This window comes from Carettochelys insculpta, chromosome 2, assembly GCF_033958435.1.
Source record: "Carettochelys insculpta isolate YL-2023 chromosome 2, ASM3395843v1, whole genome shotgun sequence".
Classification (NCBI taxonomy): Eukaryota; Metazoa; Chordata; order Testudines; family Carettochelyidae; genus Carettochelys; species Carettochelys insculpta.
The window spans coordinates 223568737-223594261 of record NC_134138.1 but is presented as its reverse complement, the minus strand read 5'-3'; the positions used below and the strand labels follow the sequence as shown (position 1 = coordinate 223594261).

The following is a 25525-nucleotide window of genomic DNA, read 5'->3' as shown; positions in this document are numbered from 1 at the left end:
GAAGTATCCTCATTGTTCCACCAGAGCCTGCATGACGACAGAGTGGTACCCCTTGTGGTTCATGAACTGTCCTGCACTGTGGTCCGGGGCATGGATGAGAATGTTTGTGCCACTTAGCACACCAATGCAGTTCGGGAATCCCAGGGTCGCAAAGCCAGCCATGGCTGCCTCCACACCCCCAAGCTAGACGACACTCCACAGCAGGATGTGGTTGATGGCCCTGATGACCTGAAAGTGGCGGAGACCAAGCACACACATGAGGGGCTGAGGGAGCTGGCCTCCCATGCCACAGGGCCATCCAAAATTCTGGACCCAACGCCAGTCATCCCATTCGCCCAGCACGACACAGTCCTGCCAGTCGGCGTTTGTCACGTACTGCCATACCAGCCCGATGGTCAGGAAGGGCGAGATGGAGGGAGGCACTACTGCGCTGGGCTCAGGGCCCCTAGTGGTGGGGGGCATGCAGGCCTCCAGAACATTTAAGTGACCACTGCGGCCAGCATGAGAAGGAGAAGCTGCAGCCCCTCCAGAGTCCAGGGCATGTCTGGGCTCTGGTCCTGGTCCATGGCTCAGTGCTTGGAGCAAGGGACTGCCTCAAGCATTGTGCTGTCACTGTTCCTATCTGTGTCATCCTTCATGGGGCTGCACAGGCTCGGGGCTGCAGGGAGCGGCTTTTGGGGTGGGGAGGAGATCTCACTAAACTGAGTGACTTGTCAACAAGATGGCAGATGAAATTCAATGTTAAATGCAAAGTAACACATGCTGCAAAATATAATCCTCATACAAAACAATGGTGCCTAAACTAGCTATCACCCATTAAGAAAGGGATCTTGGGGTCATTTACAGTGGTCTGAAAGCAGTATGTTTCTAGAATACTGAAAATTTATTAAAACCCTTCTCACTGTACCTTTATCATCTAGAATTCATTCTCCACCATGAAAAGATTTAAAAATTATCTCCAGTCATCAATGAGATAGATACAACCTAATAAGTAGCTGTCCTTATTGTGCACCAAGTATCAGAGAGATAGCCGTGTTCATCTGTATCTGCAAAAACAATGAGACGTCCTGTGGCACCTTATAGACTAACAGAACATAAACTTTTTGGAACATAAGCTTCCATGGGCAAAGACTTGCCCCACTTCCCCTCCCCGCACACATACCAAAAACCTCTCCAAAAGCACCCACCAGCAAACACAAAACAAGTCAGCATCTATACATTAATCTGCTTGTTGGCAAGTACCTTACTTGAAGAATGATATTTAAAGTAACAGTCACTTGTGATACATAACTGCTATCAAAAGCTTTACATACAATACAGCAGCTTAATCCTTTGCACTTGATAGCACTGGTGACACCCCTTCTTCTACTCTCAGCAAGGCATAAAACTACTACAGACAACTATGCGTAGCTGTTCAACAGAAGCTAAGGCTTGCAGAGCGGCTCAGCGGCACAAAAAATTCTTGTCTCTCATTTTGTGTGGCTATGAATCCCTCTGCCCCTTGTATGAAAGCAGCCGCCAGCTCAAATTCTGAAGATATCCTCAGCTCCAGCAGCAAATGAGCCATGTAACCAGAATGTAACTAACATACAGTTTTATAACATATAAGCCGTGTCTACATGTGCACGCTACTTCGAAGTAGCGGCACTAACTTCGAAATAGCGCCTGTCACGGCTACACGCGTCAGGCGCTATTTCGAAGTTAACTTCGACGTTAGGCGGCGAGACGTCGAAGTCGCTATCCTCATCAGGAGATGGGGATAGTTCCCTACTTCAACGTTCAACGTCGAAGTAGGGACCGTGTAGTTGTTGCGCGTCCCGCAACTTCGAAATTGCGGGGTCCTCCATGGCGGCCATCAGCTGAGGGGTTGAGAGACGCTCTCTCCAGCCCCTCAGCTCACTGGTGGCTGCGTGGAGCGGCCCCTTAAAGGTCCCCTCCCCCTCCCTTCCTGTGCAGGAAGCTGAGGGAATGTGCAGGCAGCAGCTCAGAAACGCGGCCAGCCTGCACGTCCCTCAGCAGCCACAGGAGGCACAGGACCCCCCATGGCTGCCCGGCAGCCCCCCCAATGCCCCCAGGGGACCCCCCCCAAGGGGAGCCAGGGCAGCCAGCCCAGCCAGGTGGGCAGCCAGGCTGGCAAGCGGCAGCGGGGCCCCTCCTGGATGGAGGCCGAGCTGTGGGACCTGCTGGGACTCTGGAGCGAGGAGGAGGTGCTCCAGGTAATGGGGAGCAAGAGGCGGAACACTGATGCATTCGCTCGGCTGGCCGAGGGCCTGGCCACCCGGGGTCACCCTGCCAGCACTCCTGATCACATCAGGAGTAAGGTGAAGGAGCTGTGGCAGGGTTATGCCCGGGCCCGGGATGTGGCCGGGCAATCTGGGGCCACCCCCGTCACTTGCCCCTTTTACAGGGAGCTCAGGGACAACCTGGGCCCCCGGCACACCTCCTCCCCTCCGGCCACCCTTGATACTTCGGCTGACGAGCCCCAGCAGGCCCTTCAGCCGGAGTCTGCCCCGGAAGTAAGCCCCGCACCCCGGGGGCCCCCCCCGGAGCCCACCCCTGGGCCATCGCGGCAGGAGGAAGAGGAGGAGGAGGAGGGGGGCTCCTCCTCCACAGAATCCGGGCTGCAGATCCTCCTCCTGCCATCCCGGAGCAGCAGGTGGGCCTCCGCCCCCCCGGGGATCTCCAGACCTTGGGAGTGGACCGACAGGTATGTACCCCCCCTCTGGTGTACACCCCTGGACTTGAGGGGCAGGGGTAATACATATGTGTCCAGGGCCCCCCACATGCTCACATGGCCATGGCCCCAAGGACAGCAGGGCCATGTCCCTCACAGCAGTGCATCAGCCCCTGCCCACCCCCACCCCGCACGACAGTGCCATGCCCCATCCCCGGGGCAGGGGGGAGCGGAACCTCGAGGGGCCCCCGGGAGGAGGGGGTGGGACACCCCGCAGCAGCAGCAGCAGCAGCAGCATGTGATGGAGTGGGGGAAGTGCAAAAGGGAGACTCAGGCTAGATATGAGCAACAAGAGCCGAATAGCTCCCAGGGGCAAAGGATGATCCTGGGGCTACAGCTGGCAGGTGACACCTCTGCCCTGAACAAAGAGGAGGGAGGAGCCGAGCTGGCTTTGAATCGGGGGGGGGCCCCCCGCAGGTAGAGGCTAGGGGAAGGGAGAGCTGGAAGGCAGCCAGTCTGAGGAGGGGGAAAGCTACATCCCAGAGGGGCACCCCTTGGGGTCTTCTCCCCAGGACGGGTTGGAAGGACTGTCTCTTCCGACAGCTGGTGCTGTCACTCCTGGGAGAAACTGGGCATCTGTGGCGTAAGAAACCTCTCCTGTCAGACCCTGCGGAGCGAAGTGAGAGTCGCTCCCACCAGGGGACGGGGTGCAGTGCAGGGGGACCCCTGAACCCCATCCATCACAGCAGCATCTCCCGAGGACGGGGATGGGGAACCTGCAGCACAGGGCTGGGGGGACAAAGGCCACGGCTCGGGGCCCACACTAATGCCTGTCTCCATTCTTCTTCCCCCCTTCCTCTCCTGTGTCCCGCAGCTGCACCATCGGAAGGACCGGAAGAGAGCGCCAGCGAGGCATCAGTGGTCCCGGAGACCCCTCCAGGGCCATCGCTTCAGGCAAGCCCCTCGGCCGAGGACCGACCGGCCCCACGGCGGGCTAGACGGCGGACCCCGCACCACCACCAGCCGACGGCGACGGACCCCCAGCTGCTGGCCATCCACCGTCGGCAGCTGGAGGTGGCGGAGCAGCGCCTGCAGGTGGAGCAACGCCGCCTCGAACTGCAGGAACGGGCGCTGGCCTGGCGCCAAGAGGCATGGGGGGCCTACACGGACACTTTCAACCGCCTTGTGGACTACCTGGCCCCCCATGCCGCGCCGGCCGCCGCAGCACCCGCCCTGACTGCTCCACCCGCCACACCACCTGCTGCTCCGCTCGTCGCCGTCCCGTCCGACGTCGCCTCGCCATCCACCAGCGAGGGCCGGACCGCCGAGGGACCCCTGGAGCCAGCTGAGACTCGCTGGACATATCTTCCGGTGTGCCCCGCCCCCAGCCAGCCCCGGACAGGGCTGCGGCTGAGGCGGGGCTCCCGGCCGCCCACCCCCAGTGCCGGACTTTAGGAGTGTGGGGCCCAGGACGTGTTCCGCCCCCCCCCCCCCCCCCCCCGTATACAGTTGATTTTTAAAAAAGGACAATGATGGACAGTTTTAGTTCTCTTTTTTTGTGCCCCCCTTTGCCCCGTCTCCCCCATGTAAATAGTTCTCCCCTTTATCATCCCTGGTTTTCTTTTTAGTGAACAAACTTTTTTATTACTATTGTTTTATTTGTACACATTTCTTTTGTTACACACATCTTGTATATAGTTTGTTCTTGTTTAAATTATAGTTCCAAAAAAACAAAGTTCTCAAAGAAAAACCAGTTAAATTTTAGCCACAAGTGCGTGCTGTCTTTTGTCCAGGAAAAGTGTGGGGGGGGGTGCAGTTGGGTGCTCCGTGGTGTGGGCGTAGGGGCAGGGAGTGTGGTGGAGGAAGCGGGGGGCGGTGGCGGGCCTTGCAGAGTTCACGCCGCGGCCTCATTATCAAAGTGGGCCCGCAGGGCCTCCCGGACCCGGGTCCCTTCGGGGTCCACCTGCCGACTGGGGGCAGCGGGTGGCTGCACATCGGCCCTGCCGGCCTCCACAGCCCAGCCCTGAAAAAAGGCCTCCCCCTTGCTTTCCACCAGATTGTGTAGGGCGCAGCAGGCACCCACAATCTGGGGGATGTTGGTGGGCCCCGCATCCAGGCGGGTGAGGAGACATCTCCAGCGCCCTTTGAGGCGGCCAAAGGAGCGCTCCACCACCTGGCACGCATGGTTCAGGCGCTGGTTGAAGTGCTCCTGGCTGGCAGACAGATGGCCCGTGTACGGGTACATGAGCCAGGGCTGGAGGGGGTATGCCGCATCTGCGATGATGCAGAGGGTGGTGTCCCCCAGAGGGATCTCCCACTGGGGGACGTAGGTCCCCGCCTCCAGCCGGCGGCACAGGCCCGAGTTCCGGAACACCCGGGCGTCGTGGGTGCTACCAGGCCAGCCCACATAAATGTCCTGGAACTGGCCCCGGCTGTCCACCAAGGCCTGCAGGACCACTGAGTGGTAGCCCTTGCGCTTGATGTAGCGTCCTCCACTGTGTTGCGGGGCGCGCATGGGGATGTGAGTCCCATCCAGAGCCCCGAAGCAATTGGGGAAGCCCAGCGTGGCAAAGCCGGCAATGGTGGCATCTGGGTCCCCCAGCCTCACAAGCCTGTGCAGGAGCATGGCGTTGATGGCACGTACAACCTGCAGGGAAAGCACATGGGACAGCACCAATGAGGGGTGAGCTGGGTGTGCGGGGCCCTGCCCTGCCCTGCCCTCCCCTGCCCGGTCCCCCCTCCCCTGCCCTGCCCTCCTCTGCCCTGCCCTGCCCGGGCCCCCCTGCCCTGCCCTTCCCTCCCCTGCCCTCCTCTGCCCTTCCCCCCTCCCCCCGTGGGTCCTCTTACCTCCATGAGGACAGCCCCGACGGTGGCCTTGCCGACACCAAACTGCTGGCCCACGGATTGGTAGCTGTCTGGAGTGGCCAGCTTCCAGACAGCGATGCCAACTCGTTTCTCCACAGGGAGGGCACGCCGCATGGCGGTGTCCTGGTGTCTGAGTGCGGGGGTGAGCCACTGGCACAGCTCCATAAATGTCTGCTGGCTCATCCTGAAGTTCCTGAGCCAGCGGTCGTCATCCCACTCCTCAAGCACCAGCCGCTCCCACCAGTCGGTGCTGGTGGGGTAGCTCCAGAGGCGGCAACGTGTGAGGCGGGGCGGGGGGGTGGTTCGGGGTGCTGAACGGTTGGGGCTTGAGTCCTGCTCCCCTGCAGGCTGCTCCTCCTCCTCCGGTGTGGCAAGGAGGGCGAGCCCTGCTCCTGCCAGGAGGGCTGGATGGACCTCTGGCTGCTGCTGCTGCTGGGGGTCCATGACTGCGTTGCCCGAGGTCTGTGTGCCTATGGCTCTTCAGACCGCGTGCTGTGCAGGCTGCGTGTGTCTGGGAGGGGTCCTTTAAGGGAGCGGCTAGCTGTTGCCCCGGAAGCGCTAGTCCGCCCTGTGACCCTGTCTGCAGCTGTGCCTAGCATCCCTATTTCGATGTGTGCTACTTTGGCATGTAGACGTTCCCTCGCAGCGCCTATTTCAATATGGTGCTGCGCAACGTCGACGTTGAACATCGACGTTGCCAGACCTGGAGGATGTGTAGACGTTATTCATCGAAATAGCCTATTTCGATGTTGCTACATCGAAATAAGCTACTTCGATGTAGCGTTCACATGTAGACGTAGCTATAGAAAGACTGATACTTAATGAGAGTTTACCAAGAGTTGAATCTATTCGGTCTGCAATTCTGAAACATTAGTGACCCAAGGATCCCTTTTTCATTTAAAATTTTTCACAGACCCACAAGCTTCTCCTCATTCAGCCCCAGACTCCAATGCGACTCCACCCTTTCTCCCAAACACATCCCTGCTCCACCTCTTCTAATCCTGGTCCCTCCTCTTTTCATCAGCCTCCCCAGGGGCATCCATCCCTGCTCCTCCTCCAATCTCCCTGTACCTCCTGCACACTGATGAATAGCTGCTTCTCAGTGAGCAAGAGGCACTGGGAGACAGCAGACAGAGTTGATGGAGAGAGGGGAGGAGCTGATCAGCAGAGCCGGTGGATCACCCATAGTGACACCAAGAGATCTCAGGGTGCCAGTTTCAGAAATGTTGTACCGGCTCTTAAAGAGATCCAGGAAGACAAATAAAATTTTGTAAATTATATTGTACATCATTTTTTCCTATTTTCTAGTAAAACGTGACAGAAAAGTATCATAATTTTAATATTTTGATAAAACTACATAATATAATTATAAATGCCGGCTCTACTCTCTGACAGAATTCTAGGCAATCTGCCGCAGCGCCTGAAAAAATGCGCCATAATAAAGCAATGACAGCTAAAAATACTACTAGGACTAGAAACCACAAAACCTTACAGAAAATAAAGTAAATTTTCACTAATGCCATGTCTTTTATCTGCCTCACCTTAGTTCATGGCAGTATTAAGTACATTAAACTCTTTTTTAACCACTATTTGATTAACCAGCACACTCGAATAACTGGTATGACTCACAGCCAGGCAGATCTGGTCAGAGGACACTGGGTGGGAGTGCAGAGAAGCGGTGTCAGGGCTGGGGTTTGTGAACAGTGAGGGAGAGCAATGCCCTACCCCCACCCAAGTGGGGTAGTTCTCTCAGTGCCTCCCTGTGTCCCCCTGTGCTGCATCTGTGTGCAACCAGCAGGGTCCTCTGCTCTCCCACGCAGAATGAGTACTCTTGATTATCCAGAATGTTTGACTATCCAGCAACCTGCTGGTCCCATGGATGACCGATATCAAAGAGTTTACTGTACATACACTTCCCATACCTTGGAAGTCATCTTTCTGCTAAAGTCGACATTGATGTGGCAATCCAGCATCATCCGAGCCGCGCAAGCTCTACTTTCCCGCACCTGAGACAAAGGGTCTTTGAGGACCAGGACATCTATCCCAAGAAATGCTCCTTGTATACCATGCAGTGGTTCTTCCAACACTACTATATGCATGTGAAACCTGGACAACAAACAAGTGCCATTTGAAGGCACTTAATATCATCAATGCTGCCTCAGGAGAAACCTAACTATCTCTTGGGAGGATAGGTGCACAAACATTAGCGTCCTGAAAGAGTCGAACATGACCAGTATTGAAGCCACTATCATTCATCAACAACTTTGTTGGAGTGGTCACATGGTTCGGATGTCTGATCAGAGCCTCCCAAAATAGCTTTTGTTGTCCAAACTGGAGGAAGAACAGAGGAGCATTGGGGGCCAGCAGAAGCAATATAAGGACATGCTGAAGGCACACAAGAAAATGTACATCATCGGTGTCAACACTTGGGAGAACCTTCCCCAAGACCGTCACCATATGGAGAACAGTACTCTGTGCGGCGGTGGTGCAATTTCAGGGGTCCTGCCACAGTGAAGACAAGGAGAGGAGGAGGAGGAGGAGAAGAAAAGAGCATCAAAAATTGCCCTGCGCCCCTCCAACAGCTACTAACACCTGCCTCTTCTGTGATAAGATCTGCAGCTCCAGAACTGGGCTGATCAGCCATCAATGGACTCACAAATAAGAGGGTGACATGAAGGCATCCTACTTATTATCGAGTGACCACCAAAAAGAAAAAAAGAATAATCTAAGTTACAGCTCACCATTTAAGAATACTTAAAATCTAAGGATACTTCACATGACATATTTTATGCATTCTACAGATTCTAAGAAAAAGAACATTTTATATTTCATAAGAGGTTTATTACATTAAACTTATATGTTAACTTACCGAAATGAGAACAACCGGATGTAAGACAGAAATACTTGCATGTTCAAGTATATCCACTAGTTCTTGGATTTCTTGAAAGTGAGATCTTTTATCCTAAATAAAAGTAAATTTTAAAGTCACTAACAGAAAATAAAGCAAAAGCTAATTAACAAAATGCGGTGAAAGGGTCTTCTATCCACTGGAAAGGGAGATATGCACTTAATATTCCTCTTCTATTCTCCGATGCTTCTGACTGGTAAAATTATAGCTATATACATCCTGGTGTCATGAATACTATTATGAACATTTCTCAGGCATGTAAGTGATAAAAATTTGAATGTAAACATGGTTCAAATTAAGCTCTTCTTGCTCAAGTATGGGATCCTAGGCCACTGGTTTAGTGGAATGGATTTGTCCAAGCCAATAGGTACCAGCACAGGTCATGTAATGACCGCTGAGTTGGATGATGGCCACAATATTCAGAACCAGCCTCATTCCATGTAAGTCAATCTCAGTCACTACATTCTCTGTGGAAGCATGCACTAGAGGGACTCTCAAACTGTATTCCAGTAATAGCTTCAGTCTGAGTATTCTGGTTTTGAGACTGTACAATGGTAATTAAATAAATACACTCTCAGCTCTACAACCCTTTAAATTCATTTGTTTCAACTGGTGATTTATAAGAATTCTTTGTCCCACCTATGCAAGAACTCTCTAGCTGGTATACAAGGTACTTGTGACTGGACTGAGTGTAACAATGGGGGTAGGAAGGGCTCATATTCAGCTACTAGTGTTTCAACTATCTATGACTCTTGAAATATAAGGGAATTTCTGGGCCTGTCACACTAGAAATACAAGCCTCAGAAGTGGAGTCCCCATGATTTTACTATTATTCAAACATATTACCCACAAAAACTTGTTGTGAATTGTTTATTTTAAAAATCAATAGCTATCTTAAATGTGACATGCATAATCAGCATATTGTCCATAATACTCACATTTATGCAAATAAAATTGTAGCACTGTCCTAAGATGCTTTGTAGACTATGATCATTTTTGCATAGAAACACTGATATACTTTTAACCTGCTGAAAAACAAACAGATACTGTGTCATCACACAAATTCAGAATAATATTGCTACTTTTAAAGCCGCCATCACTGTGGTGTCTATGACCACTCAAAAACACTCCCTCCTACAGCTTACAAGAGAGGGCACAGCCAGATTTGGTGAGGCAATTAAAAGCCAGGGCACTCTGTCAGTTGAATAACACTTGGACAAAAAAGCGTATTCTTCAAATCTTTATCATCAAAGCCAGATTCGTGTTTAAGTGGTATTGCTGGGAAAGAGCTATTCTAGAGACATATATTAGCTATTGAGAATGTCCTGTCTCCAGTCTCTGTAAATTTTAGCCTTCAAATATTAAGGTTCACTGTTGCTGATGGACTGATGCAGAACTGAAGGAGTCAGAGGCTAGAATTTTTTTTATTTTTATTTTCAGGTTAAGGACTTACCTACATACAATGATAAATTATTTGAATTTCTCCTGAGGACCATACTTTCACTAAATACTTTAAAATAGTCTCCAATGCATCTGATGAACTGGGTTTTACCCACCAAAGCTTATGCCCAAATAAATCTGTTAATGTGTAAAGTGCCACAGGACTCTTCATTTTTTTAAAGAGTCTGTAACTGTATAATGGATAATAAATAATGATTTCTGCATAGTACTAGTTAAGAAGCGTTCTCACTCTAAGAAAAATGGCTCCAATAGAAAATGGACTTCTTGGCTGCTTTACCGTAGAAGCTGGATTGTCCAGCTTCCCAGGGGAGCAGGAGTTGCTGGATAATCAAGTTTTCTGGATAGTCAAGCAGGGCCGACAGTCCCACTCAGCTGACGGGGGGAGGGGGGTCCAGCCAGGAAGCTGTCCTTGCTCAGCTGATCCCAGCCAGTGGGGGGAGGGTGGGGTGGGTAGGGGAGATCTGCCCTACTGCAGGCCCTGGCAAGGAAGGTAGCTCCACAGCAGCAGACCCCAGCAGGGCAGGCAGTCCTGGGTCAGCCACCCCGAGCGCCGGTTAACAGAGTGTGCCAAGTTTCTGAGTGCTGGATAACACAGCTTTTACTGGACATATCAGAGGGGTAAATATTGACTAACATAAGACCTCAATTTGGAATACATAAAAGGTCAGTTGGAAATAGCTTCATGATGATTCTTGTTTTGCTGGAAACCTACTCATGGGCTGTGTGTACACGTGCCATTTCTTCCGGAAGTAGTGAGATGTCCAGAAGATGCTAATGAGGCATGAATGTAAAATTCTCCTGCCTCATTAGCATATGGACATGTGATTTGGGGTCCGGGCAGACACACAGCCTGTGGGGATCTTCTGGAAGGAAACCCTCCTTCCGGAAGCCCCTTCTTTTCCTTCCAGAAGATCCCCGCAGACCACGCATCTGCATGTGTATTTTGGAGTCCAGAAAAGCTTCTTCTGGACTCCAAATCACGAGCCCATAAGCTAATGAGGCATGGGAAATTCACATCCTTGCCTCATTAGCATCTTCTGGATGGCTCATTATCATGCCTTTTCCAGAAGAAGTGGCATGTGTGGACACAGCCATAGACTTTAAAGTCAGAAGAGACCATCACCCTCTAGTCTGACCTCCAGCATACCGCAGGCCACAGAATCTCACCCACCCACTCATGTAGCAAACCTATAACTTGCTGAGTTACTAAAATCCTCAAATCATGGTTTAAAGACTTCAAGTTACAGGGATTCCATCATTTACATGACTTTAAACCTGCAAATGATCTGTGTCCCATTCTGGGAAGGAAACTTCCCTCAGGTTAGATTGGCAGAAATCCTGGGTTGTTTTTTTTTTCCACCTGACTGTTTAGAAAATAATTTATAAAGTAGGACATTTTAAACACTTATCTTCCAATAGCTTCCTAATATTTAAAGAAAAAGTCCTCTACCATTACATAAACTCAAAAGAAGTTAACTTGTGACATTTTTAATATTGCACCACATCCTAGTAGAAAATCTTCATGGTATTCAGTGTCAGTTTGTTTGATGCACCACATATTATGGCATGCTGATCATCTGAACTTTCCTTATGTTTTCTGGAGAAGACCACGCATGGTTCCAAAATGCTGTGCCCTGTGGAATGAGCATAACATTTGTACCGATGAAATCAGTTTCCCATGTAATCCATCGATGCAGTTCTACCTCACTATACCTTTTCCTTACAAGTACAGTAACTAGTATGTTCAGTATAAAATTCTGAAAGCTCTAAGTCAGACTTTTATTACTCCTTGTTTTCATTCTATGGCATTCCAGGCTTCTTGCCTGATCACTCCATATTCCTGAAAAATAGTGGGTGAACACTGCACTGGGGAATGAAACCATGGTGATATCAATCGTCATCGCATCATAAGCTTGACCTGGAGAAAGTCCAGTCACGACGTCAAGAGCACTGAGGAGTCCACCGAGGATGGTGCAAGCCACTGTGCCAGAGCTCTGATTCCCTTTGAAGGATGTATTGCTGACGGATCTGATGTTGGCGCTGACAGTGCCACAGCCAAGTCCTGTTGAGATGGGAACTGCAATATCATGGCAATAAAGCCCCTGGAAGGCTCAACGGTGTTAGGAGTGGAAGGAGAGTCCAATTCCGCTGACAAGTCCTCTTGACCAGGGGAGACAAAGAGCAGTGAACTTGATGAGCCCCTGACAGCTCCTGTACTGAATTTCCTGTTTTTTTCTTTCATGAGCATCACCAAGTTAAGCAACGGGTCTTTTCCCTGGAGCAGCAGCCAGCTGCTGACCTTTCAGCTCAGTCAAACGCTAACCCATATGCTTCACAATAGGACACTGATGAAATAACATCTGAAATATCATGTCTAGTTTTGACAATCATGCTTGAAAAAAAGCTATTTGAAAAATTGGATCAGGTTCAGATAAGAGTCACAAGAATTATTTATAAATTGAAAAATATACCTTAAAATGGGACTTAGAACATCAATCTATTTAGCTTATCAAAAAAAGGGGTTAATGGGTTACTTGATTAAATATAAACACTTATATGAAAAGAAATTATCTGATCGAAAAGCATGTGTCAGCCAAGCAGACTGGCTAGAAACGGATAGAAACTGAGTTGGACGTTCAAAGCAGAAAAGGATTTTTAACACTAGGTAATTGACCATCAGAACAAATTACTGAGAGATGTGGAAGATTCATCTCTGAAATACATATATCAATACTGGACTCCCTTGTAAAAGATATGATGAAATTAGTTCACCCACAAGTTGCTGAGCTACCAACAGAAGCAGGAATCTAAGGCTGCATCTACACTACAAGATTAAGTCAAATTTAATTCAGTTAGCTCAATTTTACCACGTGACTGTATTCACTGTAAAGACTGTTAGTTTGATTTTGGGTGCAGTAATCTCAAGATTATAAAATCGCAGTTACCTGATGGGTATAGCGTCAAGCTCAAATTCAGACGTTCAATTAAAGGCAAGTGTGGAAGCGCACGCCTTAAAAGTGAATGTATTAGCTGCTGCTGTGGGGAAGTCCCCCCAGCAGTTAAGATACTGGGGACTTTGCTGCCGCTGGGGAAAGACCACCTTTCCCCCCCACCAGCAAGTAAAGGGCTTGCTGTTGCCGCCAGGGAAGGAACAGCTCAACTGGTCATCCACTGACCCCTTCCCCCTTGACCCATACCTGGGCTCGCTGCTGCTGTCTGGGAAAAGTCTCCCTTGGTGGCTAAAGGGCTTGTTGCCACCGCCAGGGAAAAGTCTCCCCCTAGTGGCTAAGGGGAGGCTGACGCTGCTGGGGGAGGATGACTTCAACTGGTCATCCACTGAGCATCCCCCCTTGGCCCACACCAGGGCTTGCTGCCACTAGCGGAAAACCAGAAATTCTTTTTTTCCTGCACTTTTCTATCCTCTTGTATCTAACTTTAAAAAGCAGTCCAGGAACCTGCATTAAGACTCTCCCTAACATTAGTATAGTATATAGAGAAACCAAAAATTCCTTCTTCCTACATTCTTCTCAGTGTAAGAAAGTTTCTGGGCCCTGGAATTATTTTCAGGGATCACATTTCTGCAAAGATGGGAGGTGGGATACTCACTGGATGGCCAGCTGAGAATACAGTCACTGCACCCATGTTGGCAATATAATGTAGTGGGAAACCAAAAATTCTTTCTTCTAATTTTGGGTGTCTTCTGCATTATTTCCAGTAATTGACATATTTTCAGGGATCAGGAAGGGAATAATGAAAATACAATAGGGGGAACATGATGTCATGACCAGGGAGCACACCCAGAATGCTACAGGAATGAGGGAACCATGGGATAGCTTCCCACAATTCACTACTGCAACAGTCGATGTTAGCCAATGTATGTGTGTGGCAGCAATGACTCAACTTTGTGGGGAGCATGGTGTGAAGTAGATGGTCAAAACTGAACTTGTAAAATTCCAGAATTAGAAAACTGATATAAATAAATTTGAATGTATCTCATAGTGTAGACATAGCCTAAGTGTCTGTCACTGACTCTTAGATTTCCAATTCAGCAGCATATAAGAAATTCTGGTTTCAGCTCAGTCGAATGGTACCCTTCCTTATACTTGGCACAGATTTTCTGTCTATTTTATGTGCCAGCATTTTAACTTATTTTGTTTTAAATTCTGAAATATGTGAGCTGATATTTTTGAAAACTGTCAGCTAAGCTTTAGTAACACTTGGTCTATGTCTACAATACAGAGAGCCTTTGAAATAAGTTCTTCCAGAAGATATCTTCTGAAAAAACTCCTTTAGAAAAGTGCGTCCACACACAAAAAAGTGGATCAAAAGATTGAGCCACTCTTTTGATAGAGAGCGTCCTCGCAGCTCTTGGTCTTTTGAAAGAATGGGCCAGGGGTTAAAAAATCCAGCACCATGAGGACTCCTCTTTTGAAAGAAGGTCCCTGCAGAGCATCTACACATGCTTTCTTTCGAAAGAAGTTCTTCTTGAAATGGGAGTGGAAGAGCACTTTCAAAAGGAGTGCCCATTCTTTCAATTTACTTGCAAAAGAATGCTGCTTGTGTGTAGATGCTCCAGGGGATCTTTCGAAAGAGCCCCCTTCTTTCAAAAGAACATGCAAGTGTAGACTTAGGCTTGGTGAGTAAACAACATGCGGAAATAACACGATGAATACAGTATGCTTATGTGACTAAATGGATGGAAATAAGAGGTCTTGCCAAATGATTGCTTTATTTAGGAGCACTTAGCTTTCAGTTTTTGAAAATTATTACAAATGGCCAATTCTGATTCATGTATAAAATAGAAATTTTAAACTATCTCGATATTTCGTTCATAAAATGAATGCATTGAATTGAAAGCACTATTTTTACAGAAAACACATTTTTTCTAATTACTTTCCCTCCTACATTACAGTTTGAATTTGCTTCAATTTCTGTTTAATAATAGAACGTGAATACACATGCATCAGGGATCCATAAAAACAAATTGAAATATTAAAGTTTAACTTTATTAAATATATACATAGTTGGTACCATTCATCATCATCATCATCATCAATAACCATGGGCTCAGCGCCCGTTGGTGTCTGATGCCTCTCTCACTATTTCCTTCCATCTTTCCCTGTCCAGTGCAGAGTAGCTTAGTTTCTGTAGACTAGCTCCGCACCAATCTACTGTATCATCTATCCATTCCCTGTGGGGTCTGCCTCTTCTATGCAAAACATCCATTATGCCGAATACCAGGGTATTGATTTTTCATTTGCCATTCATTCTGCAAATATGCCCAAATAGTTGTAGCTTCCATTTTCTAACCTTCTGCAGCTTTTGCTCCTCTAACCATTTCTCCTTATCCTTTCTGGCTGCTTTCCTTAACTCATTGCATTTCACCCTACATTGCTGTTCTGCCCTCTCAGAGACATCTCTTCTGATCTTCAATGCTCCCTTCTCTTGAACCAACTTCAATGTCTCCTGGCTAATCCACTTCTTACTGATCTTTTCTTCTTCTGGAACAGTCTGCTCAATTGCCTCTTCTATCACGATGGCCATCCCTGCGACTCTCTTATGTAGGTCTTTCTCTGTGGTGATCTGCTTAATTTTCTCTTCAAGCATTGCTCTGTATGCATTCCCTGTTTCTTTGTCACATAGTCTCGCCACATCTCTTCTTTTTTTAAACTGTGTCTTACGTTTTATTTTGAGTTTTATCTTGATGTTTGCAATCACTAGACTGTGCTCTGAGTCTATATCAGCTCCTGGGAAAGTTCAGCACTGCTGTACTGACGTTATCCATCTTCTTCTTATCAAAATCACATCTACCATATTGTTGGACTTCCCATCATTCGATTGCCACATCCACTTCCTACAGTCCTTTTGTTGGAATCTTGTGCGGCAGATCTCCATCTCATGCTCTGTAGCAAACTTCAGTAGTTTCTCACCTTGTTCGTTTCTTTCTCCATATCCAAACCTTCCCATGACTCTCTCCCAACCTTCGTTATCTGTTCAAACCTTCGCATTCCAACCACCTCCGATGATCAACACACCTTTCTTTGGTATCTCCTCCATTGTCTTTGTCAAGTCTTTATAGAATAACCCAATCTCTTCCTCCGTACTGTCTGACGTGGGTACATACACCTGAACGACTGAGATGTTGAAGGGTTTTGCTTTGAATCTCGCTACCATCATTCTTGCACTCACCAGTCTGTATCCTAACAATGGTCTTCTAGCTGTTTTGCTAAGAAGCAATCCAACTCCCGCTTCACGCTTCATTTTGTTTCCTGACCAAATGACTTCGCAACCACATATCTCTCCTGATCCCGTCCAATGCATCTCTGCCAGTTCAAGTATATCGCATCAGTATCTCTCCATCTCCTTCCAAAGCAGCTCTAATTTTCTACTTGCTCACAGTGTTCAGACATTCCATGTTCCAGTTGATAGCATATGTGTTAGTTGTAACTTTCTTTTGGTAGCCAACTTATTGACCCAACCCCCAATTGCTCGATTGGTATCGCAGACCTTGTTTATCCGGGCGATGTCCAAGCCGGCATCTTTTATCATTTAGTCGTACTGGCATCAGATTTAATTTGTATTATTGATTGACGGTCAGAGCATTGACACACATCTGACCAAACCTCCTCCTTCATCCAGGCTTGGGACTGGCATGGAGCTCATAGAGGCTTCATGGCGGAGTTTAGTACCATTCCAGCAGTCTAAATAGAGCTGTGAATAATGCAATAGCCCTTCACCCCTGAAAGGTTCATTTGTGAACCTGCCCTTTATCCCAAATGACATGAATTTCGTAGCTTTAGTATAGTCCCTTTCAGATGTTTATTTATTTACAAAATTATTAACCAACTTAGCCAGATTCATCAAAATTGGAAGTCTTTTGATAGAGAGGCCCAGCACTGAGAAACCAGGGGTGCATAATTTTCAAGCACAGAGAGGGACGCGTCTTGAATTACATTATAAATGTACTTGCTTAAACAAGGCAATGGATATATTAACAATCAAAATGTATAGGCTGTTGACCTCTTTTACAATAATAGATATGAATGTAATGAAAAGTATCTTTTGGTTTAGTAACAATGTTAATTCAGTACCTGCATATTTTATGGTAAAATTCTTGTTAAAAATCTTTGTGGAAGGTGTTACTATGATATAAGATGAGGCACTTGTTGAAAATCTGTCAAATATTTTTGTGTGCATTTCACTGACATAATTTTTCAGGGTTTTTTTTTTTTTCCCTAAAGATATTGGCTTTCAGAATCTATCATCACATACTGTCTTCTAGAAAGCAAACTGTTGTATTTCTTTTTAGTGACAGGTCCCAGAGGTGCGATACCGCGAAGGATGAAAGACAAAGACAAACATAGACAGCAGGGGGCCAACAGCTCTATAGTCTGAAGGTCCTAAGTTTATTATTCTCACAGCTTTTATAACCAAGTGAGAGCACATTATTATGAGAAAAGCAATCAGCTACAATACAACTGGCTCAGCACTTCTATCTCTAAAAAAGCCATATCAATCCTCCCAGTCCTTGAACATGAACTCTCGAAAACACCTAATTAAAGCAACACAGCTCCTTGTGGTTTGCCTACAAGAGAGCAGGTGTTTCGTTTGCAAAACATGTTATGTTGCTCTAGATGCCAAGAGCCCAGCCGGGCCTGGGAGACGTGGCGGGGAGAAGGCAAAACTCCTTCAGCAAACTAATTGAATAATCAGAGAACTCCATCTGATGATAAAGTAGCCAATGGTTCTTTAGACTTTGCTTTCAGAAGTGAGCAAAAATCCTAAATGAATCCTAAACTGTTTGCTACTATGGGCTAGAATGGCAAAGCTGCCGTAGACAAATAAAGATGTATTTCTAAAGTAATGAGTGCCAATAAAACACTTTTCTAAGTTTTGGCAAGACACATACTTGAAAGAGGAAGCAGAAAAGCTGACTGGTTACCTCTTCCCATTTAAATTACTCTAATGACACAGAGGGCCTTGGATGCTGTCTTTAAGACTATGGTGAAATTACGCCAATTTCCATAAGAGTTGATGGCAACACATATACACACATTATACACTAGTACTTACATTTACTTGGTTTTTCAGAGTTTCATGAAGAAGAAAACCTAATTGCACAGAATCTTCTTTCATATCAGTGGTAACACAAACTTGTTGTGATAGCTTGTCTGTAATCAAGAGAAAACAAGAAATGAATGTTTCATGTAAAGCTTGTATCAAACAAAATTATTAATATGCTGACCCGTACCTTCAATTTCTTCAACTGCTGTTTTTAATACACCTTTTTCAAGAGCTGAAAATCTCATTTTAAGAGGCCTTGGTACAAGGCAAGTCAGAACCATTAATATAAATCAGAACATCAAATTAGCAGTTTATTCCCTATTTTCTATTTCTGCAGAATTTTGTAAAAATCACACACACACATTTGGTTTGACCTAAAGATCACTGGAATCAATGGGAAGATTCCTAATTGACTTCAATGGGTTTTGAATGAACCCAACATACTTACATTTAGTGACTGTAAAGAGAGTATAATAGTTTCCTAATATACTGATTACACACAAGTTTATTTCCTCTCCAGCAATGCTGCAAAGGATTTACTACAAAATGAGCAAGAAGCAAATTGGGCAAAGGTGCAGACAGATAAAGGAAGTCCAGAACCAAACATCCAGCTCCATGTTGGTGTTTGCTCAATTAATATTAAAACTGAATTAACTGCAAAAAACTCTAAAGAAGATGTGGAAGAGTGGTGCTGTACATTGTAGTATTTACAATAACACAAAAGCACAATTTGACAGTGGAGAAAATGGTGATGATGATCTTTGGATTAGGCTATAAAGAAAGAAAAATAAATTAGAAAGAACTAGAACCAGAGGAAAATGAGAGTGAAATACACATGGCTCAATTCTCAGTCCACTGGAAACCATGGCACACCACCATTATGGGAGGATTCATATCCAACAGATTTGTTGGAAAGAAAGTGAAGTCAAACCTGCATCAAAGCTGACTTCTACACAATAATGAACAGTTTTATTATGTAAAATGTGGAATCTGCAATTACAGAAACCATCCTGAATTTACGTTTTGTCCATAGAAAGGAACTGCTTGAGAATGGTAAGGAAGTTTAAAACCAGAAACCATGCTAGTGGCTTGGTCCTGCGGTGAGGGCAAAGGACTGGATTTGATGACCTCTTGAGGTCCCTTCCAGTTCTAGTATTCTATAAATCACTCCAATTTAGCACAGTGCAAGGAATGAAGCAGTACAAGATATGTGTACATGAATGGAGCAATTCAGCGGTAGCACATTTAAAAAATGAAGTTTTAAGAAATTAAATTTAAATTAAATTTTAATGAGTAAGGTCAAATTACAGCAATTGTGAAAATCTACATTTGGAATAAGGCCATGGAATCCTAAAAGGCAGCAGAATTAAGACACAACAGAAAATTTCTCCCAAAGAAGAGTCCGCAATCAAGTAGCATCCAATGTAACTTCACAAGAGGCAGCTCAAAGATCTCAATTTAAAAAAACAAAACAAAACAAAACAAAACTCCTTCCAAAAAAAGACAGTTGCCTATCTCCATGACTGTTGCTTTCTGAGCTGTGCTGCTCATATCCATTCAACATAAGTGTGCGTGTTCTGCTCATGCACCACTGCCAGAATATTTCTTTCAGAACTATCCATAAGGGACTGGCTCCAGCGCCTCCTTGAGCGGTGCAAATATACAATGCTAAAAAGGACACCGGCAGATCTCCTCCACCCCAGTTCCTTCTTTCTGGAAACTCCAACAGTGGGGAAGGCAGGTAGGATGTTGAATGGACATGAGCAACACCTGTCAAAGAATACCAGTTACGGAAACAGATAACCATCTTTTCCGCTTCGAGAGCTTGCTCATGTCTACTTTACATAGCTGACTGCAAGCAGTATATTGGTGGTGGGAAGGAGATTAAGGACACATCAATTGCAACCCAGCTCTGCCAAACCCAGCATCCTCCCAGGCAACTGTGTGATCACACAGTGGGTTGTAAATGTACGAACACGTTGCAGCCTTGCAGATGTCCTGTATCAGCATATGAGCAAGGAAAGCTGCCAAGAAATCCTGTGCCCTGGTCAAATCTGCCCAGAGTAGCCGTGGCAGCTGGATTCCTGCTAATTCACATCACATCTGGATGCCAGAGGTTATCCAGTTTACTCTGTGTGGACATCAAGAGCCTCTTCATCCTCTTGGCATATGTGATGAATAGCTGTAATGATCAATTAAATGGCTTTGTCTGGTCTAAGTAAAGGATAAGTGCCCTCCTTATATCTGGGGTGTGGAGGCACCTCTCCTGGTTGGCCTCGTGTGGTGTAGGACAGTGGACTATGAGGACTATGTCTTGATCCATGCAGAGCATGGAGACTAACTTGAACAGGAAGGCCAGGAGTTGCCGGAGCGGCACCTTATCGTACATGAAGACACTATATGGCATACAGTTCAGAGACTCCTCTAGCCACCAGGAAAGCTACCTTCCCAAGACAGGTGCAAAAGGAAACATGAGACCATGAGCTCAGAGGAAAGTCCCAACAGATGAGTCATGAAGACTTTGCACATGATACACACTCTCCTGAGCTCCTTAACATTATTATGGCAGGATGACAACTCTGGAAACCTAGCATTTTTAAAGATAATGGCAAATGGCTCTGTAATTAGATCAGCCAGCTGCTCAATACGCTGGGATGCATGTGATCCAGCCCCATGGATGTGTGTGTGTCCATATTTTCTAAATAGTTCTCAATCTGTTTTTTCTCTACTAAGGGCTGCCCGCTTTCTTCCTATACTATGCTGCCACATGCCAACCTTGTCTGGGAAGACAGGCAAAAAAAACATTGAGTACCTCAACGTCTTTACGTCGTCTATCACTAGGTTACCTCCCTCATTCAGCAGGGGTCCCACACCTTCCCCACACCTTTCATATGGCTAATATGCCTGTAGAAACCTTTTTTGTTACCTTTCACATCCCTTGCTGGCTGCAACACTTTGGCCTTCCTGGATACACTCCTGCATGTTCAGGCAATATATTTATACTCTTCAAGACATCTGTCCAAGTTTCCACTTCTTGTAAGCTTCCTTTTTTCATTCAAGCTCATCATCAATTTCATCATCGATTTCTCTGCTAAGTCAAGCTGGTTGCCTACCTTTTTTTTTTTTTTAAACTGCACATTGGGGTGGTACATTCTTGTGCCTTTAATAAGGTTTCTTTAAAATACAACCAACTCTTCTGGGCTCCTTCCTACCTCATGTTAGCATCCCAGAAGACCCCGCTAATCAGTTCCCTGAGGGAGTCAAAGTCTGCTTTTCTGAAGTTTAGGGTCTCTATTTTGCTGTTTTCCGTTCTTCCTTTGGTCAGGATCCTGAACTTGACCATCTCATGATCACTGCTGCCCAGGTTGCCACGCACATCTACTTGCCCTCCAATTCACCCCTGTTTGTGAGCTGCAGGTTGAGCTTAGCTTGGCCCCTGGTTGGTTCCTTCCGCACGTGTTGTCCTTAACATTCTCCAAAAGCTTCCTGGATTATTCATGTACCGCTGTATTGGTCTCCCAGTAGGTGTCAAGGTAACTGAAGACACCTATAAGAACCAGGGCCCATGATCTAGCAACTTCTATCAGTTGTCTGAAGAAAGCCTTTTCTATGTCTTCCACCTGTCGTACCATGTAGGTACACGCTGCCATGTGACTGAGGAGATGCAGACATGCCCTGGCTCTGGTGAGTGGTGAGGTGGAGCCTTGTGTGATGAGGTCTGTCAGGCAGTGAAACCTGTCCAGTAGCAGCAATGCTATAACTCATGTTGAGTCAAACAATGTGCTGATAAATTCTGTCCTCTGAACTGGCACTAATGTCAATTTTGTGTTGTTTATTAACAGGCTGAAGAGATGACATATAGAAGCAGATATATGTCCCTGCAGATTCTGGAGCTGGAGCTGCCTGTGATAAGTCAGATGTCCAGTTATGAATAAATCTGAACTCCTTGGCACAGGAGGTAGGCTGTTATCCCTGACAGACATTTGGTAACACCCAAGGGTTTACTGTCACAAGGCTGAACAGGAGGACCACAAACTGATAGTGGGTGGCACCTAAACTGCAAGAATTGTCACTCAAAAATTGTAATATGAAAAAATGTATCCAAGAGGTAACGGGTGGTGTACCAATCTCCCAGATCCCAGGAGGGAATGGTGAGGGTCAGGAAGACTCTGTGGATCTTGAATTTCACAAGGTAACACTTCAAATCTTGCATGTCCAGAACTGAACAAAGCCTGTCCTTAGCCTGGGAAATTAAAAAATTAACAGGAATAAAACCCATAACCCTGTAATGGGGTGGGATCTCACCCACTGCACCTATCCACAGCAACCCTTTGACGTCTTCCATGACTAGACTTCTGTGGAAGAGACCCAGAAGAGGGACACGAGGGAGAATGGGCAGGAGGAGTGAAGGACAGTTGGATGGTATAGCCCTGATGCAACATAGTAAGGACCCAATGTGACCCCACAATAATGGACCCAAAATAATGGACCCAAGCATAACGACAGAAAGGGCGCAAGTGGCGGAAAAACAGAAGGGGGGTGGATCTGGGAAACTGAGAGGTATGTCGTTCTTGGACACACCCTGAAAAGGGGCATTTGGATGTGGGCTTCAACTGGATGAATCCTGCTTGGGCTGCAGGCTGGGGCTGCTTACTCAACCTCCTCGTGAAGCCTCTGAATTTTCTCTGAGCCAATCCATGAAGGGAATGGGAAGCCTGGGGCTGGGACAACTGCAGACTGAACTTCCTACACACAGACCAAGAACACATAAGCCAAGAGTCTTTAGGGTTGTGCACGAGTCTTTCAACCCATGTAACTTGGTGTCCATCTATTCAGCAAATAAGGCTTTCCTGTGGAAGGGAAAATCTTGAATTAAATACTGAGCTTCTGTGGAGAGACCCGAAAGGAGCGGCCTAAATACCGTCTGCATAGACACCAAGGCAGCTGCCATACTGTAGCTAGAGAGGAGTTAAAAAGTAGGCTGGAGGGAACCCATGTAAACTGAGTCAATCAGAAAGAGGCTTAAAGAGATCCAATCAAAGGGCAGTTTGCTGAAGCAGCCCTGTTATAAGGAGCTGCTCAGCAGAGCAGAAGCCAATTGGGTCCTGACCAGTAAAGGGACGGACTGGTTCCACAGAAGCAGGACTTTGTGGGGAGCAGAGATGGGCAGGCTCAGGGGAGCTGAACAGAAGCTCCCGCCTGATACCTGCCTGGTGGTATGCCGTGATACAAGGGCCAAGAAAATGGAAGGGTCAGAAGGAAGTGGCCCAAGGAATCAGAGCAATTAAGGGAAGTGAAGGAGGGCAGGACATGGCTGCCACCAGAGGGTCCCTAGGTCGGAACCCAGAGTAGTGGGCAGGCCAGGGTCTCCCCTTCCCTCCTGCATTACACCTTGCTATCAAAACTATGGCCTATACAGACTGTGGCTTGCTCCTGAGACAAGAGGCTAGACTTTGGGGCTGCAGTTTGCCACAGTGCCAGGTGTGCCACTGAGGACTGCTGATGCCCTCAGAAATGGGTGAGAACTGAGTGGTGAGTATTGCTGGAGGGCAGTGTCTTTAAGAGGATGCCACAGTTCAAGGAGCAATGAGGGTCCACAGAGAGACGTTGGAGATAGTGGAGCAAAGAGCAGAGCGACAATGGGCCAGAAGGTGGTACTCTCCCAGAAACTGAGCTAATTCCCGGGGCGACCAACAGGAGGTGCCGCTGTGGTGATTCAAATCCCGCTACAAGATATAGCAATATCCTGAATATACTTCAGAGACCTTACTGAGTTAAGTTCCTCAGTATCTCTGAATTCCAATGCATTAAGATAACAGTCTGTTTTTTTATGGGCATGGATTGTATGTAAACTCTTGAAGGGAAGATGTGACAGGTGCAAGACCTGGGGGTTGAGAAGACTATATAGAATAGAGTGTTAGGTCACAATGGACTTTTGGAACAAAAACTGTTGGATTTTCCTGGGAAATACCTAAGGAGAAGAGAGTGCTTATTCTCCACCTCTGATTATGCTGCAAAAACTCAGTCTTCTGAAGCTACATCCTCAGGGGTAGACTTCTGCCCACTGATCACCAATTACATGAAGCCGATATCAAATACTCAAGCTGTATGAAGGAAAGACTGAATTATAGCTGGTTGTTCTGATTCTGAGACAATTGTGAATTTGTAATTACAAGAAACCCCCAGCTTTTTAGCATGCACATACCTTCTTTCATTGTTTAATGTTTTTTTTTGTAACACTTGCACGTGAAAAGTAAATGTGCTTGCTCATAAAGGGCTGTATAGTAACTGATAACTGCAGGCAATATACTTGGCACTGCCTTTGGGGAAAAAAATGCTAAGTGCAGATGCTGGCCTTTTAGGCAGTCTAGCTTGCTAGAGATATGGCGAAATAGGCAGGAAAAACCCTGATCAGGAAAGAGACCAACACTGGCCTCAGTCCAAAAGAGGTAATAACTCTGAGACAGAAGCCTAAAAGTGCATGCCTTTGGTGGATCATGGAGAAGCAACACAGGTGTTGCTACCCTAAACTACAGTTCAGAGGTGACATTAAAAATGCAAAAAAAAAAAAAATAAAGCACTATGATTCACTTGTCTACAATATATTAGGAGTGAAATTGAATCAAGCAGACGGAAAATGTTATAAAAATGCAAAATTCACTCAAAATAAATGACAGCTCCACTCCCACATTCTTCAAACAGCAACTGTCAGTACAATCAGAATTCACACAAATACGCCTGCATTTATACAGGAGTGTTTATACATCTTAAGAATGACAATTTCCCTTTCTTGCAAAGATGTCATGACAGGGCTATGAATTAAAAGAGTTTTGTTTGTATTTCCCAAATCCTGACAAATCTGAGCTGCAAACTTCCTAGTTTCACTACCATGGACATATCAACATTAAGAAAATGTATTGATCATTATGCTAATCCAGCATTTAAGATTATTCAGTGTTCAATTAATTTTGGGGAAAACAGAATTTTATACATATTTATTTTTTATACTTGCTGTGAAAATATATGCAATCTTTCATTTCACTAAAAATTATGCTTTGAGCAAATTGAAAGAACATCTTTTGAAGTGTTGAAGAAAGTATGAAAAAAGATGGAAATGATAGCCTTCAGACTAAGGTATCTGGAGTCTGAAAACTTAAAAAGGAGGAAATATTAAATAATCTACAATGGCAAGAAATCTACAAAGGTAAAAAATTCTAGGTTAAAACTAAACCTTCATTATGAACTCACAGAATTCTTCTGATCAGATTATTCAGTGACATCCTGTATCATATCCTTTCTAGAAACATACCCAATCTTTTAAATTAACTGTGCATGTGTGTATACACACACACACACACACACACACACACACACAACATGGTCCTCTCTCATTTGACTAATGAGTAAGTCAAGTGTAAAATTAAAACTGGTAAAAACTAGGTACATTCTAGCAAACCTACAGACACAAATTGTCTAAGTTTTTCGTTGTTGTTTTCTTATCTGGAAAATATCTTTTACAATGACAACAGTATGTCAAAAAAGCACAACATATT

At 46.1% G+C, this 25525-nt stretch overlaps 1 protein-coding gene across 6 annotated transcripts in view; it reads right to left on the bottom strand.

Moving 5' to 3' along the window:
• CRPPA (CDP-L-ribitol pyrophosphorylase A) overlaps positions 1-25525 on the bottom strand; it is a 223280-nt gene that overhangs the window by 110293 nt on the left and 87462 nt on the right. For all 6 annotated transcript variants that reach the window (XR_012644052.1, XR_012644051.1, XM_074984660.1 and 3 more), the window contains 3 exons: positions 17982-18079; positions 9386-9475; positions 8409-8501 (listed from right to left, as the gene is read on the bottom strand). Coding sequence is in view for 4 of the 6 variants with exons in the window: in XM_074984660.1 (XP_074840761.1) it covers positions 8409-8501; positions 9386-9475; positions 17982-18079 (281 nt within the window). In the remaining 2 variants the exon portion in view is untranslated. The remainder of the gene's footprint in view (positions 1-8408; positions 8502-9385; positions 9476-17981; positions 18080-25525) is intronic.